The sequence below is a fragment of the Symphalangus syndactylus genome, chromosome 21 (assembly GCF_028878055.3).
Source record: "Symphalangus syndactylus isolate Jambi chromosome 21, NHGRI_mSymSyn1-v2.1_pri, whole genome shotgun sequence".
NCBI lineage: Eukaryota > Metazoa > Chordata > Mammalia > Primates > Hylobatidae > Symphalangus > Symphalangus syndactylus.
The window spans coordinates 85,390,560-85,408,362 of NC_072443.2; the positions used below are offsets into that span (position 1 = coordinate 85,390,560).

Consider the following 17,803-nt stretch of genomic DNA (forward strand, 5'->3'; position numbering starts at 1 on the left):
CAAATACAAATGAAACTCAACATTGCATCCTTGAGTAAATTCCTAATCGACTCTGAATCTCACTCTTCTCAAATGAAAGGAGACTAACCCTTACCTCACAGAATCGTGAACCTGTGAGCCACTCAGCCTATAGCAGGAACTTTATGAGTGGTACCTGATTAGCATTAACCTATGCCATTGACCTAACTCAACCATGAGTGCAGCATCAGATAAGAATTCCTAACTGGTGCCATAAGACTTTGGCCACGCCATTTAACCTTCCTGAGCCACAGTTCCTTAGCCAAAAATTGGTAATAGTACCTTCCATGTAAGAAGTGGCTCTGATCTAGAAACTAAATAATGTAACTTGATAGTTACACTTAAGCGAGTGCTAGTCTCAATAAGTTATTATTTTCTACAAAAAAATCTTGGCTTCCTAGGGTCTTCTGAAACAATGAAAGGGTCCAGCAGACCCTCTTACTACCTCAGCGAACCCAAATTTGGGAACCTTCTAAGCAAAGGCCGCGTGAGGGTTCCATGAGTCCATGACTGTATCCCTCAGGAACCTACCAGTTATCAGTGTTTACCACGAGGAGAGACCAAACCGATGTGACAGGTACTCTAGAAGAGTCCAGTACCTGGCATAGCCCTAATCCACGCTGAGTTTAGCCTTTTTAGTCGGCAGAGGTCATGACCTAAGAAGAGTGCTGCTCACCGTTTGTACAGCCCACCATTTCTCCGGGAGTCCCGCGGTTGCCCGGGCAACGCTACGTCACCGCGTATCCTCCCGCGCCCGTCGGCGAGAAGCCTGGAGAGCGCAACGCGCAGGCGCCCAGTGGGAACCAATGGGCGCGGCCGTAACGCCGGTGGCGCTCGGCGCTGCTCTTTCGCGGGCGGATTCTGGGGTGGGGCGGCAGCGGGAGCGCGCCCGCCTTTCCTAGGCCAGAGGGCGGTTGTTGGTGGCTCCGCGACTGGGCGCCGCGTCACGTAGGTTACACACACAATCACTCCCCAGGAACGGCCCGGAGTCCGTCCAGGCAGCTGCGCCCTCCCCAGACGCGGGCACCGCGGAGGCTGGAGCCGCAATGGTGCTGGTCGAGGGCGGGAGATGGAGCTGACCAGGGGCCGGAGGGGCTGAGAAGAGCCTGCCCAAGTCTGGGCCAAGCACGAAGGCCTTTCCCACCCGTCGGGCTCTTGGGTTCCCGCCAGCCGATTTCCAGCCGTCAGGGTCACGCCACTCGCTGGAAACCCTGAACTCTGTGCCCCCCCAAGCCCTGGGCCCCCTGCGGGAATGTTCAAAAATGAGTACCAGGTAACCCGAAACGGTTCTGCAACCTGTCTATACCTTTCTCCTCTTGGGTGAGGTAGGCCGTGATCGGGGTGAGGATAAAGTGCACCCTCTATCCCCATAATAAGGTCTTTTTCAGGGGTAAGACAGAATTAATGGGTGAATGCTGTTGACGCAGAGAGAAGGAAAAAGTTACCAATGTCTAGGCTTTTGTTCACTCTCCAACTCAGTGTTTCTTAAGATGAATTAACTGTCTGTGATTCTACCTAAAATGGAGATCTTAAGCCCCACTGAAACCTCCTGAATCAGAATCTTGAGGGCAGGGCCCAGAAATCTTGAGTTTTAACAAAGCGCCTTGGAGACTCAGTATTCATGCAACACTGGTATCTCAGAAGCGATTTAGAAGAGTGAATGAGTGAATGCATGCATTGTTACATCAAGAAAGAAAATAAGCACTTTGGCTATGTGCTGTTTTATTTTTCCAGAACTGGGAGTCAGTGAATCTCAGACGTTGGAGTACATCAGGCTTTCTTGGGGTGCTTGTAAACATGCAGATGTCCTGACCCTCATCCCAGATCTGGTGAATCCGAATCTCTGGATGGGGGTCACTTGATTTACCTTTTTAACTACTTCCCCCAAGTGATTCCTATGCAGGGGTCCAAGGATCACACTTGGAGAAACACTGCTTCTGGGTCGTCCTCAGTCACTTTGAGTATCCTAGAGTGTCTCGACCTGCTTTCCTCACCTCACTGGACACCTCCCTTCCTGATCTCCTCTCCTCACCTCTGCAAGAGGTTACACTCTTTGTTTACAGTCTGTTTACCATGCTAGTCCTGCTGTTCTGATGAACGTTTGTTACTGTATCTAATCAGTTCTCTACCCGTCTCCACCTCTTTATTGCTTCTGCCTTTTCATTCACCTAACACTACTTGCCTCCTTATGAGTGCTCTCGGAGTAGTCTGCAGTTCTCTTTCTTCTGTCCTATTCGTTATCACTAATTGGGCTAGAACACTTTTAGAGAGTTTGTCTCACTTCTTATAGGTAAAATATATTATCAAAAAAACGTGCCCACTACAGGAAACTTGGAGGACATGGGAAAGCAAAAAGCAGCAGGGAGAGTTTGCTGTCTCACCAAGTATGAGGGCTTTTGTCTTTTAAAACAACTAGCTGTCTCAGATTTAAAATTCGTAGTGAAATATGACCTGCCCTCACAAGCTATAGTAATTCTATCCCATATACACTTTGCACGTAATACTGCCTAAGGAAGAAGACATTAAATGTCTTACCTTCAAGTGATTCCGTGTTAAAATTCAGAGGCAAAAATATCTTTACATTACTGAGAAAAATTAAAAGCTGGAAATTCCTTACAGAAATTAGATTTGCTCGTATATTGTTTATAATTCAAACCGTATTTAGTCCTCATATCGGATTCTCATTTTTTGCAGTAAATTCTTCCTTAGAGATAATTATCTTATTTAATTCCCTTTCTTAAATAATTAAAGCTTGTGGACATTCAGTAATATCTTCAGTGTGCTTACATAAGTGTGTCCTTCCATGTTCTCATGTTTACAATGGGGAACCAGTAGGCTGTCTGTAGAAACGATATTTGATTTCTCTTATCCAGATTTTATAGATCTTCACATTAATTTGCATTACATATATAAAAATATCTTGTAGGAATGTTCAAAATAGGACTTCCCAAATCCCTCCCAGGCCTTTTTATTGACCAGTACTAAACTGTTTAATTTCCCTTCCCATTTTTTGAATAAACTTTGATGGTGCTGTTGAGCCCCTGCTGTGAGCTGAGTATTGTGCCCGAGGTTTAATGTTTAGTATCTTATGTAATCCAACAACCCATTTTACAGTTGGAGAATCAAGAAATTAAGTAACTCCAAGGTCAGATAGTTAAAAAGCCAGTATTGGAGCCTCAGTCAGTATGACTAGAAAGCTTGTATTCAGAGATAACTACCTGAATGTATTGGCCTGATTCAAGAATTGGGTTTAAACCCTTCAGTGTGGTTGCAAACACAGTCTGTAAAACATAAAATGTTTTGCAAGAATGATCTGTATGTGTCAAGTAAACGAGTCCCCCACTGAGATACTGTAGGGTTTGTATGGCACAATTTATTTAATGTTTGTCATGCTTTAAAAACAGATTCTTTAAACCATTAATCCAAGGTGACCCAAATCAGAATGGTTGTGGTTTAGATACAATCAAGGTATAAAGTAGGAGTAATAACAGGGATAATGTTTCATCCCAGATCAGCTTAACTGACAGATGCGGGGAACACTGGTTATAGACTGTGTGGTGGATAATACTTCCTCATTAGCATTGTCTTTTAATATTTTATTTTCATGTTTTAGGGAGGTGCATTTGTTGAAATTTTCAGTGCTCAAGGAAAAAATCCTGGAGCAAAATGGAAGATCCTTGGTAGTCCATCTGTGATTTGGAAAGTAAGTATTAGAAATTAGAGCCACATAAATCGGGGGAAGAAATGTGAGTGAAGGTTATAGAAGAAAGGGCTTGATCAAATTTCAGAGCTGTTTTTCCTGTTCTTTCACTGCAAAACCCTTTCATGGCATTGTTGGCTGCAGCTGTCCTGGACACCACTCTTCAGTTGTCTAAGACTTTGGCACACAAGTCATAACCCTTCTATGTACTCCATGCCCTGCTGTATATCATTTTAGATGACTTCAGTATCTGTAAGAAAAATGGCCCCAAGTCCTGGGCTTCTCAGTTTCTTGATTTCTTCATCTTTAACAACCTCTTCTACTCTACTTCAGCATTCATCCCTACTGTATTACCCTGCTCCCTATCACCACAAACTATAGGACCTCTGAAGTTACTGAGACATTAAAATGTCCCTTTCTGACCCCAATCTTTATTCTTAAGGTCGCTTGCTCAATTACTCCACTCTCTTCTTCAACTTCATTGGAAACTTTAGGCCATTGACTGTTCTACTTTTCCTGTGTTTTGTTTTGCTTTATTTATTGATTTAATTAATTTATTTATTTTATTTGTCTCCCTTTTCTCTCCAGCCCAGAATCCATCATCCATAATTTCAGTCACTTTCCAGTCCACACCTTGAATGCCCTTGCTCTTTGTCCTTTCACCATGCCTCCGTATCCTAGTTCCCAGCAAGTCTCAGAATAAAAGTACTAAGGCCTGAGCCTGCTTTTAAGTTATTTGAATATGGGATTTTTTTTCCCTGTAGATCTGAAGTTTCAATTTTATAGTAGAAGCCAAATAAAATACCCTGTGATAACTACAGTTTTCATTTTGTTCTATAGGAGTTTGATAAAGAAGTTAAAAGTTTTGTGTTTGTCCTGGAAGGCAGCAGCCAAACAAACAAAATTCAATTACCAAAGGAGAATAAGCAAATCCGTAAGTAATATTTTTAATATTGAAACTTAACATTTTGTACTCAAAGTTATGCTTTTATGTCTCATAAACAGGCACATTAGTATGACTTCTACTGACATCTGTTTATGTAAGGTGATAGAATTTTTTTTTTTTAATTTAGAGGGCAACTAACTGTATGCTAGGCACTAAGCTAGGCCTTTAAAAAAATACATTCTACCTCACCATCTTCTAGAAATCTAGTAGTATCTTAAAGAAGATTTAGAAGAGTATTTGGCAGCCATTAATTATGATAATAATAGCATTTATGGAGCACTTACTGTGTGCCAGGAGCTTTGTAAACATTTAATATTTATGAACTCTTTTAATCCTCATAATAGCCCTTTTACAAACGAACAAACTGAGATTGGTTCCTCATCAGGGCTAAACTTTGAAATAAAATCAGCATTCATAAATTACAAGAAATTAATTTGTGAGAAAAAATGTATCAGAAATAGGATATAAAGCATAATTTAGTGACATGTCAACTCATATACTTATTACCTTTTAATATTAATCATAATTAAAGTATATATATGAATATGTGATTAACAAAGACCCATAGAATCTATTTCAATTCTTGTTTACTTTAGAAATTAAGATCAGCATTTCAAAGCAGAAGAAACCCTGAGAGATAACCCAGATTTATCCGAAGCCCAGTTATTAGCAGAGATAGGGTTACGATTCAAGGCTCTGCTACTAAATTAGACCTTGAGTAAACTGATTGATTTAAGGAATATGATTTATCAGAATGATTAACTAGATTTTTCATCAACTGCATCCTATGTTTTAAATATAAATTTCAGGTGATTTAGCAAATATAAATAGTTTTTTTTACATTCATCATTTACTTATTCCTTCTTTCATTCATTAGAACATTTATCGAATACCTACCATGTATGAAGCTCTATAAAAAGACCTGTTGTTGGTACCTGATTTTATTATTTTAATTCAGTTTTCTAAACTTATATAGGTTCTGTGCTTTATGTGCCATTTCAAGCTACTACATGCATATTTTAGATTTCTAAGACATAAACTAGCCATAGAAGTTATAAGTGAAAGATGATTTATTTTAAAGTGGTTTGCCAGTGTTTCTTTCTAAACTAAGAAAGAGACTGGAAAAAAAAAGAAGAGATAATCATCATTAAAGATAGTTTTTAATTTACTGCCACTTAAAGATTATGCTTTCCTAATAGTTTCTGCGTGTGTGTGTGTGTGTGTATGTGTGTGTGTGTGTCTGTAATAGGAGGTTTTTTGCATTTCCATATATATTTGTACTTATAAATGAGGTGAACTAAGATGATCCAGGGAAACCTGCCTGAAACTGTGGTTTCCTCTTCTTGCAAGAGACACAGGACATCTTTTTAAGGATATTGGTTTTGTAAGACATATAGATACATTTGACTTTCAGGAACATGACTTTGTTCTAAGCCAGTGTTAGTTTTTTTGTTTTTTTCTTAACTTATAAAGCCCACCTGTATTTTTATTTAATGCCTTCAGTATCTATGCACATGGTTACCTTATTAATAAAATCAATCACTTTTAGTAATCTTTCTCATTTGATTCTGAGATAGATTCCTCCTCTACTAAAGACTGAGTGATTAAATACAAGCTCTGCTTTTCCATTTTTATCTGAAGTTTTTTTTTTAAGAAACAAACCAAGTTTAATGTGTCATAATTACTTTTTTAAGTGGAAAGATGATGGTTTTAATTGTAAAAAAACAGAAAAATCTTTTAGTGTATTTCTTGTACAATACCTTATAATTAAAAGTTAATCTGGCTTTTCTATGTCATGTGTAGCACTGTAACAAATGGAACAGTTTATATAGTCTGCCCTGCGCTAATGCCTTTAAGGTTATTTGGAATTTTTGATAACAGAAATTTATAGCTATTTTTACTTGTGTAAAATGACCTTCTATGTGAAGCTTGTATGGTTAAATTTAAATTAAATGACATGCCTTGAATAGATAATTGGCTTTTAATTAACATTTCTAAATTCAATTACCGTTATGTATTCCTATTTTAAGAGTAAACATCCACTTTATTTATGCAAACTTGACATTAGGTACCCTATTTGTGTTTCTGTCTGTATTAGGTACTACTTAGGAAGAAAGTTTAGTGATGAAATTAAGTATGTTTAACTTTTCATTTTAAAAAATTATATTTCTGATTTAACTTGTATTTGAGAATCTCAAACACATAAAATAAAGGAAATTGTGATATTACTTATCAGACTGTGTACTTCTCTAGGGCAGGGATCTTCCTGAATCATCTTCTTTGTACCCTTAACTCAGTGCCTGGTACATGGTTTGTGTTCAATAAGTTTGTTAAATTTGCCATACTATGAAACCATGACAATTTGGGTCATAATTTTTCATTGTAACCAGCTGGCCTTGATAATGAGACTTGAGTAAACCCTTCACCAGCTAAATAAATAAATCCCTGCTGCTCTTCACTCTGGGACACATTATATAGAGTTGCCCACATGAGAAGCAGCTCTGTCACACATAAACATGTGTCATTTGGAGGGTCTTCTTCAGAGCTTTCTGTTGGAGGCTCATGTTTGAAACCATTGTTTTCTCTGCCTGTGGCATCTGAATCAAATGATGTGTCTCGGGGGAGTAGCATCCCTGAAGCCTGGCATTGTTCTGCATTTCAGCTGCTCTGGAGGATGAGGTCACCTTTATGAGGTTTCCCCAGGCCTCCTCAGGCCCCCACTTTACTATCATTTTTATCTTGTCATGACTTCCTCTGTTTAAAACCCCTCAGTGGCTTTGACCTGCCTCTATTTTCCTGAATCCAGTGGACAGTTCTCAGTCCTCATCTTACTTCACATATTAGCAGCATTTGAGAAAGTTGACACCTCCTTCTTATATTTTCCTCACTCACACCCAAGATGTCCATACTCCTAGTTTTCTTCCCATTTCACGGTTCTTCTTTCTTAGCCTCCTTTTGTGGTTCTTCCTCTTTTCCCCAACTCGAATTAATGTTGCAGCGTCCCTGGACTCAGTCGTTGGCACTCTACACTTACTCCCTTGGTTATCAGCTTCCAGCTCATGGATTTAAATGCCATCTCTGTCATACTCTAGCTTACATTTCCAGCTCAGACTTCTCTCCTAGACTCTAGACTTCTTGAGTATCATCTTACTTACTTGACATTTCTACGCTTGGACAACTGAAATACAATATGTCCAAAGCCTCACTTCTGGTCTTTACTCCTCGAAATTCCTCCTCCTGCAGGCTGCCCCATTTCTGCTGTTAGCAACTTATCTTTTCAGTTGCTTAGAAAAAAAGCTTTTAAATCAGCTTTGATTTTTCCTTCTCTTCATTCAGTCTATCTGGAAGGTCTTGTTGGCACTATGTTTAAAATAGGTTGAGAGTCTGATCACTTCTTGGTACCTCCAGTGCTACTGGTCAAAGCCACCAGTATCTCACGTTTGGATTATTGTAGTAACCTAATTGGTCTCCCAGTTTCTGACTTGGCCTCTCTGTTACAGTCTGTTGTCAAATTAGCAGCCAGAGTAATACTTTTAAATTGTAAGAAACACATAAGTAATGTTGCTCCTCCACTAAAAATGTCCCATCTCTCTCAGATTAAAACTCAAAAACCTATAGGACTCTGCAGTATCTGGTGCCCTTCTTAGTTCTGACCTATTTCCTATTACTCTTTCTCTTGTTCATGCTGTTGCAACCATACAGGTCCCATTGCTGTTTTGAAACATAGTCCAGTGCCCTATCACCTTGGCACCCATGCACAGACTGTACCCTCTACCTAGAGCATTTTCCCCCCAGAATAGACATTCAGTAAATCTTTGTCAAATAAATGAATGAATGTACGAGGGGTTTACCATTGATTTTAGGATGACTTATATTCTTCACATGGTCTTCAAGACCCCACATAATTGGGTTCCTCTCTACTTTGCCAAACCCGTTTCCTGCTGCATTTCCTCTTCTGTCTCTTCTGTCAGCCCATTAAGCCCTTTTTAGGTTGATCCAATCTACTCCATGCTTTTCCATCGTAGAATGGAGTACTCCCTCTGCCAGCAACGTTGGTTCCTCTCTCCTACACCCATCCCACTTGCCCAGTCAGTTCCTGTGTATTCATCCCAGCTGAGTTTCAATGCTTGTCCTTCAAGAAAAGCTTCACTAATCATCCTCTTCTCCTACAAGGACCCAGGGTTATATGCTTTCATAGCACCCTGACCTTCTTCTTCATGGAGCTAGAATATAAATTCTGAAAGGGCAGAGACCATGTATGTCTTATTTACTGCAAAAACTTCAGCATTGAGTCTTGTACTTAGTAGGTGCTCAGTAATCTTTGTTGCACGGTAGACCTAATTTAATCCATGTAAATAATCCTATGAGTTGTAAATCTAAACTATTAACCCAGTTTTACAGATGAAAAGTAAAAGGGCCCACACAGGTTTTCTAATTTGCTCAAGGGATATGGAATAGCCCATGATGAACGGATAACTAATTCCTGTTTTGTGTGTTGAAGTGGAAGAAAAAAAGTAGGTAGTTTGTTTCTGACAGACAACAGATTATAAAACTGTAAAAAGCTGCATATTTCAGGAAGAAACTAAATTTTTATGAATTTTATGTACTTGATGGACATTTTTGACTAACAGAATTTCCACATTCAACATTACTTAGAGAGAGTGATTTTAAATATAATGTAGACATGAATAGTCAGTTTAAATATACTAAGCCACTGGAAAAAAATGTTACTATAGAATTTATTTAGCATTTGACACACAGGATCAGTCTGTGTCAAATGTTATTAAAGTACTTTTTTTTGTCAGATCATCACCATATGGTATCATCATATTTCTTTTAATCTTCTAAGTGAAGCCTTTTGGAAACTGGGGCTTCTATATGTGAGAAAGTTGAATTACAAAACTTTCTTTTTTTGAGGGTAGAACTCTTTTATATCTAAAAACGCTCATATAAAAATGCCCTATGTGTGTAACTCTTTGTGTTTGAAGAGAACAGTGCTGATTCAGTGAGATTTGTGACATAAATTAGGGACCTTTTTTAAAGACTGATTTCACTTATCCTGCTGTTCTCTCAGCTCTATTTACAGAGGCCATTGTGCAATGGAAAAATACTGTTGGGCCAATCAATGCAAGATGCAAGAGAGATTGATTGGGGATGGTTTATTTAAGTTGGCCTCATTTTGGTATCTCACTTTGCTTTTGTAGACCAGAGCTCTGCTTGCTCACTGGCTTTTCCCATAAGTATGGTAAAGTCAGATTTCTAGAGAATTTTCTAGGATCAAGGCCTGTGATCTCTTATTTCTGTTACATTGCTTACACTACTGATGGCCCTCTGGAGAGTACTAAGCAGAAGCTTAGTACTTTTAAGTAAAGGTTATCCCTGTATGTTTGATAAAAATGTTACGCATATTTGATCAAATATGTTTATTGTTTAGAAAGTAAATCTGGGATAAAACATAGGAACTGTTATAAGTTGTTCAGGAATGTTGCAAAATGGGAATCATATACCAGAAGTTCTTTATATAGACTATCCAAAAATGTGTTGTTACTTTAAAATCCCTTAATTTGTTAAGCGTGCTAAGTTGAAATAATATAAAATAGCATGAGTTTTAGACTAGTTGCCTTTTTTTTGTCTTTAATCCACGTGTGGGTCTGTACTATTGGCTTTGCAGGAGAGGTTCACAGATAAATCAAGACATGTCCATTTTCTACCCAAAGTCCCACAGCAGGAAAATATGTTTGTAAATTGCATGTTTTAGGAAGTGTCACACTAGAAACATCTGTTAAGAGCAACATAATTGAGAGATCAAGCAAAAGTTCAAAACCTAAGAGGAAAGGCATTAAGTGAACAGATCTGGAGAGGTAATATAAAGTCAATTGATTTTTTAAGCAGTTGTAGAATTCAGCTGTCAAAAATGCTGTAGGGATGGGTTTCTCTGCAAATATTTTTAATCCAGATGAAGCTAGTAATAGCGAATAAAAGCTATCAGTTCTCAGTGAACATTAAATTAATTAAATATATGTTAATTAACAAAAGGTATAAATGAAAATATGTTCCTCTATTCATCTCATTGTGGACACATTTAAAACCATATGAATTAGCTATGGCTCATCAAACCTTCAGTTGTAGTTGTCATAATTAGAATTGTTTTCTTGATCTATTGTTTTTTATTAAGTTATTTAGTACAGTTAAAACTGCCACTGAGGCCAGGCATGGTGGCTCACGCCTGTAATCCCAGCACTTTGGGAGGCCGAGGTGGGCGGATCATGAGGTGAGGAGATCGAGACCATCCTGGCTAACACGGTGAAACCCCGTCTCTACTAAAAATACAAAAAATTAGCCGGGTGAGGTGGCAGGCGCCTGTACTCCCAGCTACTCGGGAGGCTGAGGCAGGAGAATGGCGTGAACCCCGGGGGGCGGAGCCTGCAGTGAGCCGAGATTGCGCCACTGCACTCCAGCCTGGGCGACAGCGAGACTCCATCTCAAAAAAAAAAAAAAAAAACTGCCAGTGAATAAAAATAATTGCCACATGCTTTTATGGCTGCCTTGAAGGGAATTTATAGTTCAATTTTATATGTCTCTGTTGAATGCAGTTCTATGTGTACATTCTCTTGCAACCTAATAAAAATAATAAATAAAAACTTATTATTTTTAAAATTTTAATAAAAATTTCATGAAGGCCACAGATGGGACTTTAAAAGACAACATTTATCGTGAGTTTGATTTTATTTTCATCAATTTTTTTTGCTTTCGTAATGAGGTTGTAACTCATAGGTAGCGCTATGTGCAGTTCTGTGTATTACTGAAATGCTAAAAGCTTCAGCTTGTTGATGGTTTGTGATTGTTTTTGTTTATAGCACATATAAATGCTTCGAACATTTGAATGTATATTTCCTCCTCTCATTCTAGTTGGATTGATCCAGAGGTTTCTTGTGCTTCAGATTTATGTACCCCTGGGACAAGACTTCTCCACTGAATTGCTGTAAGATATACAGAACTTCTTTGAATGTTTTATGTGTATTAGACATTTGATCAATTGAAGCAGTACCAACAATCATTAATTGCAAGTAGCAGTTTTTCCATTAAAGAGCAGTGACTTATATCAAGTCAACATCAAGTAATTAAACTAATTTAATCATATTTCTTAGATATCACTATAGCCTGGCATTTCCCTAGGAAAAGAAAGCAAATTCATCTGTTTAAGAAAATATCAAAGGATTATTATTCTGACAATAAATGACCTATAACTTGAAGAAATATATAATCCAAAAGTTTGAGACTTTGGTTTGAATGAAGGATGATGTTATGTTTTGTACGGTCTGCTGTTCAAAACTATGGTTGGTCTAAAATTGAAATATTTTAATAATATTTACTTTGTCTAGAAATATTACTTCTTCCTATTTACGTATAGAGAGCTAGCAATATATTTGTTTTAAATGGAGATTGTTTAGTAAAAATGAAAATATACAACCTTTACTCAGTTGAGCTGTCTATTATGTGAGATGTTATTGAGAATGAAAATAACATTTGATTGGTACACTTGCATAGGATTGAGTATTGATTAAGATTTTATTAATAAATTTATATACTTTAAATTAACCATTACATTTAAGGTATGCTATTTTCTCATTTTTCTTTGTAATTAATAGCTGTGCAAGGTCTGAGCTTAGGTTTTTATTTTCCATGCCAGAATAAATGATTTTTCTTATTAAGGAAGATGATTCTATACTGCTTTTACTAAGTAAAAGATGATTTTTTTTCAGTGAAGCAATCAAACACACAATATTTATTAATCAAGTTCACCATCTTATATGGGGTTTGTTCATGGCACCCCAAAACAGTTACAACATGAAAGATCACTAGCATAGTGATCAGTATCATAGGTCACCCTAACAGATAAATAATACTGAAAAAGTTTGAAATATTGCAGGAATTACAGAAATGTGACCTACAGACACAAAGTGAGCACATGCTGTTATAAAAATGGCACTGACTTTATTATTTTGAAAGGATGAAAGTAATCACATATTCCTAATTTTCTAAACAATTCATGTCTTGCATATTGGTTTATCAGACAACTTACTGCTGAGTTTAAGAGACTGCCAAACAATGCTAAGATTAGAAAGTGCTGGAAAATTAGTTTGTGGAATGAACTCACTGCAATAATATAAGTAGTAGAAACATGCCAAGGACCATCTTTGTTAGAAATAAACTTATTTCTCTATGCAGAAGACTTATTAATCATATCTCAGGATGTTTAATAGTGTAAACAAATTAAAAACTTCAGCTTGTGATCCAAGGTCATTTTCAAATTGGAAATGACCTCGGCCTGCCCCAAGAGGGCTAATGATGTAAAAATAAGTAGGGCCGGGTCCTCTAGGGAACTCAGTGCAGGTCAGCGAGGCTCTTTTGGTGAATGCACCAATCTGCTCTGCCTCCATAGGCCTTTGTGTAGCCAGACTCCCTGGGAAAGGTGGGCTGTCTGCTGTTGCCTGACACGTATGTAAGAATTTTCTTTTTCAATTTCCTTTTCTATTTTTCTTAGATTTATACTCATGCACAAGGAAAAGCTTATAAGACACTAAAAATGTCACAATGGTAAATTTTCCTTTCCTAAACAGAAACAGAATTCAACAGCAATGATTTTTCTTTATAAAAATTGTTTTTTAAAGTTAAATATTAATTTAAAATATATTAACATTTGAAGAATAGCATTTTAACGATTACCTACATACCTACTCCTATTTTTTTTTTAAAAAGAACATTCGAAGTTCCCTATGTGTTCATTTCTTCCCTCCCTACTTAAAGGTAATCATTACACGGACGTGGGGTTTTTATTTGCTTGTTCTTACTCACTGTGTTGCCGTATTTTTTCTTCTAAACAATATGTTGTTTAATTTTGCATGTTTTTGGCCTTTATATAAAGATAATCATACCGTATACATTCTTTTGTAACTTCATTGCTTCCACTATAAGTCATTATTTTTAACTCTCACCGAATAGTCCATTGTATGAATATGCCACAATTTATTCATTCTACTGTTGGTAAACATTTGGGCTGTTTTCATTTTTTTCTATTATGAATAGTGTCACTATACTATGAATATTACTACACATGTATTTTGGTGTATATGTGCAAGAGTTTCTGTAGGTACGTGCCTAGGAGTGGAATTGCATGCCTTCAAATCCACTAAGTAATTAATGCCAAATTGCTTTTTCAAAGAGACTATACTGATTTCTACTGCCATGAGAAGTGTACAAGTGTTCTAGTGGCTCATGCTAACATTTAATATTGTCAGAATTTTTAATTTTTGCAAGCATTACAGATGTGAAATGTCATCTTACTGTGAGCATCTTTTATCTTTTTATACTTTTGACTACTTCTGCCTCCTCTTTGTGAAATGCTTGCTCAAGTCTTCTGTCCATTCTCTATTGGATTGTGTGTGTTTCTCTGGTGATTTATAGGGTCTTTGTATATTCTGGGTACAATTTTGGGGGGTCACTTTTAGGGTGTAACAAATCACTTCTCCCAGAGTGTGGTTTACTTATTTATTCTCTTAATAGTTTTTTGTTTTGTTTTGTTTTTAAACAGAAGTTTTTAACTTTAATACACTGGAGTTAAATTTATCACTTTTTCTTTATGGTTAGTACTTTCTGTGCTATGTCTAGTAAATCTTTCGCTACTTTGAGATCATAAAGATATTCTTCAATTTTGTCTTTTTAAAGTTTAATACTTTTGCTTTTAATATAACTCCTAATCCACAGGAATTTTTTGTTTATGTGTGTAAAAGGGATCTATAATAAATAATCCAATTCCAAAAAAAAAATGGTACTGATAGATTTCTTGACACAGGGTTGCTACAAACCTTCAATTTGTAACAAACATAATATCTGCAAAGTGCAATAAAGCAAAGCTCAGTAAAACACGGTATGCCTGTAGCTATGTAAGACAACTTTCCATTCCATCTAGGTAGTTCTGCATCACTCTTTTGGATGTTACACAATTTCAATCCATTGGCCAAGCTGGTCTATTTTCACACTTCATGGTTTTCCACACTTATATTTCTTCACATTCTTCTTTTTGCTTGGGACAGGATTCTTCTTCTTATTGTTATTATTATACTTTAAGTTATGGGATACATGTGCAGAACGTGCAGGTTTGTTACATAGGTATACATGTGCCATGGTGGTTTGCTGCACCCATCAACCCATCATCTACATTATTATTGGCATTTCTCCTAATACTATCCCTCCCCTAACCCCCCAGCCCCCGATAGGCCCTAATGTGTGGTGTTCCCCTCCCTGTGTCCATGTTTTCTCATTGTTCACCTCTTACTTATGAGTGAGAACATGTGGTGTTTGGCTTTGTGTTCCTGTGTTAGTTTGCTGAGAGTGATGGTTTCTACCTTCATCCATGTCCCTGCAAAGGACATGAACTCAGCCTCTTTTACAGCTGCATAGTATTCCATGGTGCATATGTGCTACATTTTCTTTATCCAGTCTGTCATTGACAGGCATTTGGGCTGGTTCCAAGTCTTTGCGGTTGTGAACAGTGCCACAATAAACATACGTGTGCATGTGTCTGTATAGTGGAATGATTTATAATCCTTTGGGTATATACCAGGTAATGAGATTTCTGGGTCAAATGGTATTTCTGGTTCTAGATTCTTGAGGAATCGCCACACTTATTCCACAGTGGTTTAATTTAGACTCCCACCAACAGTGTAAAAGTGTTCCTATTTGTCCACATCCTCTCCAGCATCTGTTGTTTCCTGACTTTTTAGTGATTGCCATTCTAACTGGCATGAGATGGTATCTCATTGTGGTTTTGATTTGCATTTCTCTCAAGACCAGTGATGATGAGCTTTTTCTCGCATATTTGTTGGCCAATAAATGTCTTCTTTTGAGAAGTGTCTGTTCATATCCTTTGCCCAGTTATTGCTGGAGTTGTTTGTTTTTTTATTGTAAATTGGTTTAAGTTCCTGGTAGATTCTGGATATTAGCCCTTTGTCAGATGGGTAGATTGCAAAAATTTTCTCCCATTCTGTAGGTTGCCTGTTCACTCTGATGGTAGCTTCTTTTGCTGTGCAGAAGCTTTTTAGTTTAATTAGATCCCATTTGTCAATTTTGGCTTTTGTTGCCATTGCTTTTGGTGTTTTAGTCATGAAGTCTTTGCCCATGCCTATGTCCTGAATGGTATTGCCTAGGTTTTCTTCTAGGGTTTGTATGGTTTTAGGTTTTACATTTAAGTCTTTAATCTATCTTGAGTTAATTTTTGTATAAGGTGTAAGGAAGGAGTCCAGTTTCAGTATTCTGCATTTGGCTATCCAGTTTTCCCAACTCCATTTATTAAATAGAGAATCCTTTCCCCATTTCTTGTTTTTGTCAGGTTTGTCAAAGATCAGCTGGTTGTGGATGTGTAGCATCATTTCTGAGGCCTCTGTTCTGTTCCATTGGTCTATATATCTGTTTTGGTACCAGCACCATGCTGTTTTGGTTACTATAGCATTGTGGTATAGGTAGAAGTCAGGTAGCATGATGCCTCCAGCTTTGTTCTTTTTGCTTATGATTGTTTTGGCTATATGGGCTCTTTTTTGGTTCCATATGAAATTTAAAGTAGTTTTTTCTAATTCTGTGAAGAAAGTCAATGGTAGCTTGATGGGAATGACATTGAATCTATAAATTACCTTGGGCAGTATGGCTCTTTTCACGATATTGATTCTTCCTATCCATGAAAATGGGATGTTTTTCCGTTTGTTTGTGTCCTCTCTTATTTTCTTGAGCAGTGGTTTATAGTTCTCCTTGAAGAGGTCCTTCACATCCCTTGTAAGTTTTATTCCTAGGTATTTTAGTCTCTTTGTAGCAATTGTGAATGGGAGTTCACTCATGATTTGGCTCTCTGTTTGTCTATTATTGGTGTATAGGAGTGCTTATGATTTTTGCAGATTGATTTTGTATCCTGAAACTTTGTTGAAGTTGGTTATCCACTTAAGTTTTTGGGCTGAGACGATGGGGTTTTCTAAATATGCAATCATGTCATCTACAAACAGAGACAATTTGACTTCCTCTCTCCCTATTTGAATACCCTTTATTTATTTCTCTTGATTGCTCTGGCCAGAACTAACAATACTGTGTTGAATAAGAGTAATGAGAGGGCATCTTTATCTTGTGCCAGTTTTCAAAAGGAATGCTTCCAGCTTTTGACCATTCAGTATGATATTGGCTGTGGGTTTGTCATAAATACCTCTTATTATTTTGAGATACATTCCATCAATACCTAGTTTATGGAGAACTTTTAGCATGAAGGGATATTGAATTTTATCGAAGGCCTTTTCTGCATCTGTTGAGATCATGAGGTATTTGTCATTGGTTTTGTTTATGTGATGGATTATGTTGATTGATTTGCATATGTTGAACCAGCCTTGCATCCCAGGGATGAAGCCAACTTGATTGTGGTGGATAAGCTTTTTGCATCGATGTTAATCAGGGATATTGGCCTGAAATTTTCTCTTTTTTGTTGTGTCTCTGTCAGGTTTTGGTGTCAAGATGATGCTGGCCTCATAAAATGAGTTAGGGAGGAGTCCCTCTTTTTCTGTTGTTTGGAATAGTTTCAGAAGAACTGGTACCAGCTCCTCTTTGTACCTCTGGTAGAATTTGGCTGTGAATCTATCTGGTTCTGGGCTTTCTTTGATTGGTAGGGTATTAATTACTGCCTCAATTTCAGGAATTGTTATTAGTCTACTCAGGGATTCAACTTCTTCCTGGTTTAGTCTTGGGAGGTTGTATGTGTCCAGGAATTTATCCATTTCTTCTAGATTTTCTAGTTGTTTTATTGCATAGAAGTGTTTTTAGTATTCTCTGATGGTAGTTTGTTTTTCTGTGGGATCAGTGGTGAAATCCCCTTTATCCTTTTTTATTGTGTCTATTTGATTCTTCTCTCTTTTCTTCTTTAGTAGTCTGGCTAGTGGTCTATCTATTTTGTTAAACTTTTCAAAAAACTAGCTCCTGGAGTCATTGATTTTTTGAAGGGCTCTTCGTGTCTCTATCTCCTTCAGTTCTGCTCTGATCTTAGTTATTTCTTGCCTTCTGCTAGCTTTTGAATTTGTTTGCTCTTGCTGCTCTAGTTCTTTTAATTGTGA

The 17,803-nt window shown here is 37.3% G+C and overlaps 1 protein-coding gene across 13 annotated transcripts in view; it reads left to right on the forward strand.

Moving 5' to 3' along the window:
* Window positions 1–816: 816 nt before the first annotated feature.
* The window catches only part of CFAP20DC (CFAP20 domain containing), a 282,643-nt gene continuing 265,656 nt past the window's right edge, over window positions 817–17,803 (forward strand). For 10 of the 13 annotated variants that reach the window (XR_010118690.1, XM_055259707.2, XM_063630829.1 and 7 more), the window contains exons 1-4: window positions 853–1,291; window positions 3,632–3,721; window positions 4,559–4,652; window positions 11,574–11,646. Coding sequence is in view for 11 of the 13 variants with exons in the window: in XM_055259707.2 (XP_055115682.2) it covers window positions 1,271–1,291; window positions 3,632–3,721; window positions 4,559–4,652; window positions 11,574–11,646 (278 nt within the window). In the remaining 2 variants the exon portion in view is untranslated. Of the gene's footprint in view, window positions 1,292–3,631; window positions 3,722–4,558; window positions 4,653–11,573; window positions 11,647–17,803 lie in introns of those variants that run through there. The other 3 variants (XM_055259701.2, XM_055259703.2, XM_055259708.2) reach the window with 3 other exon arrangements.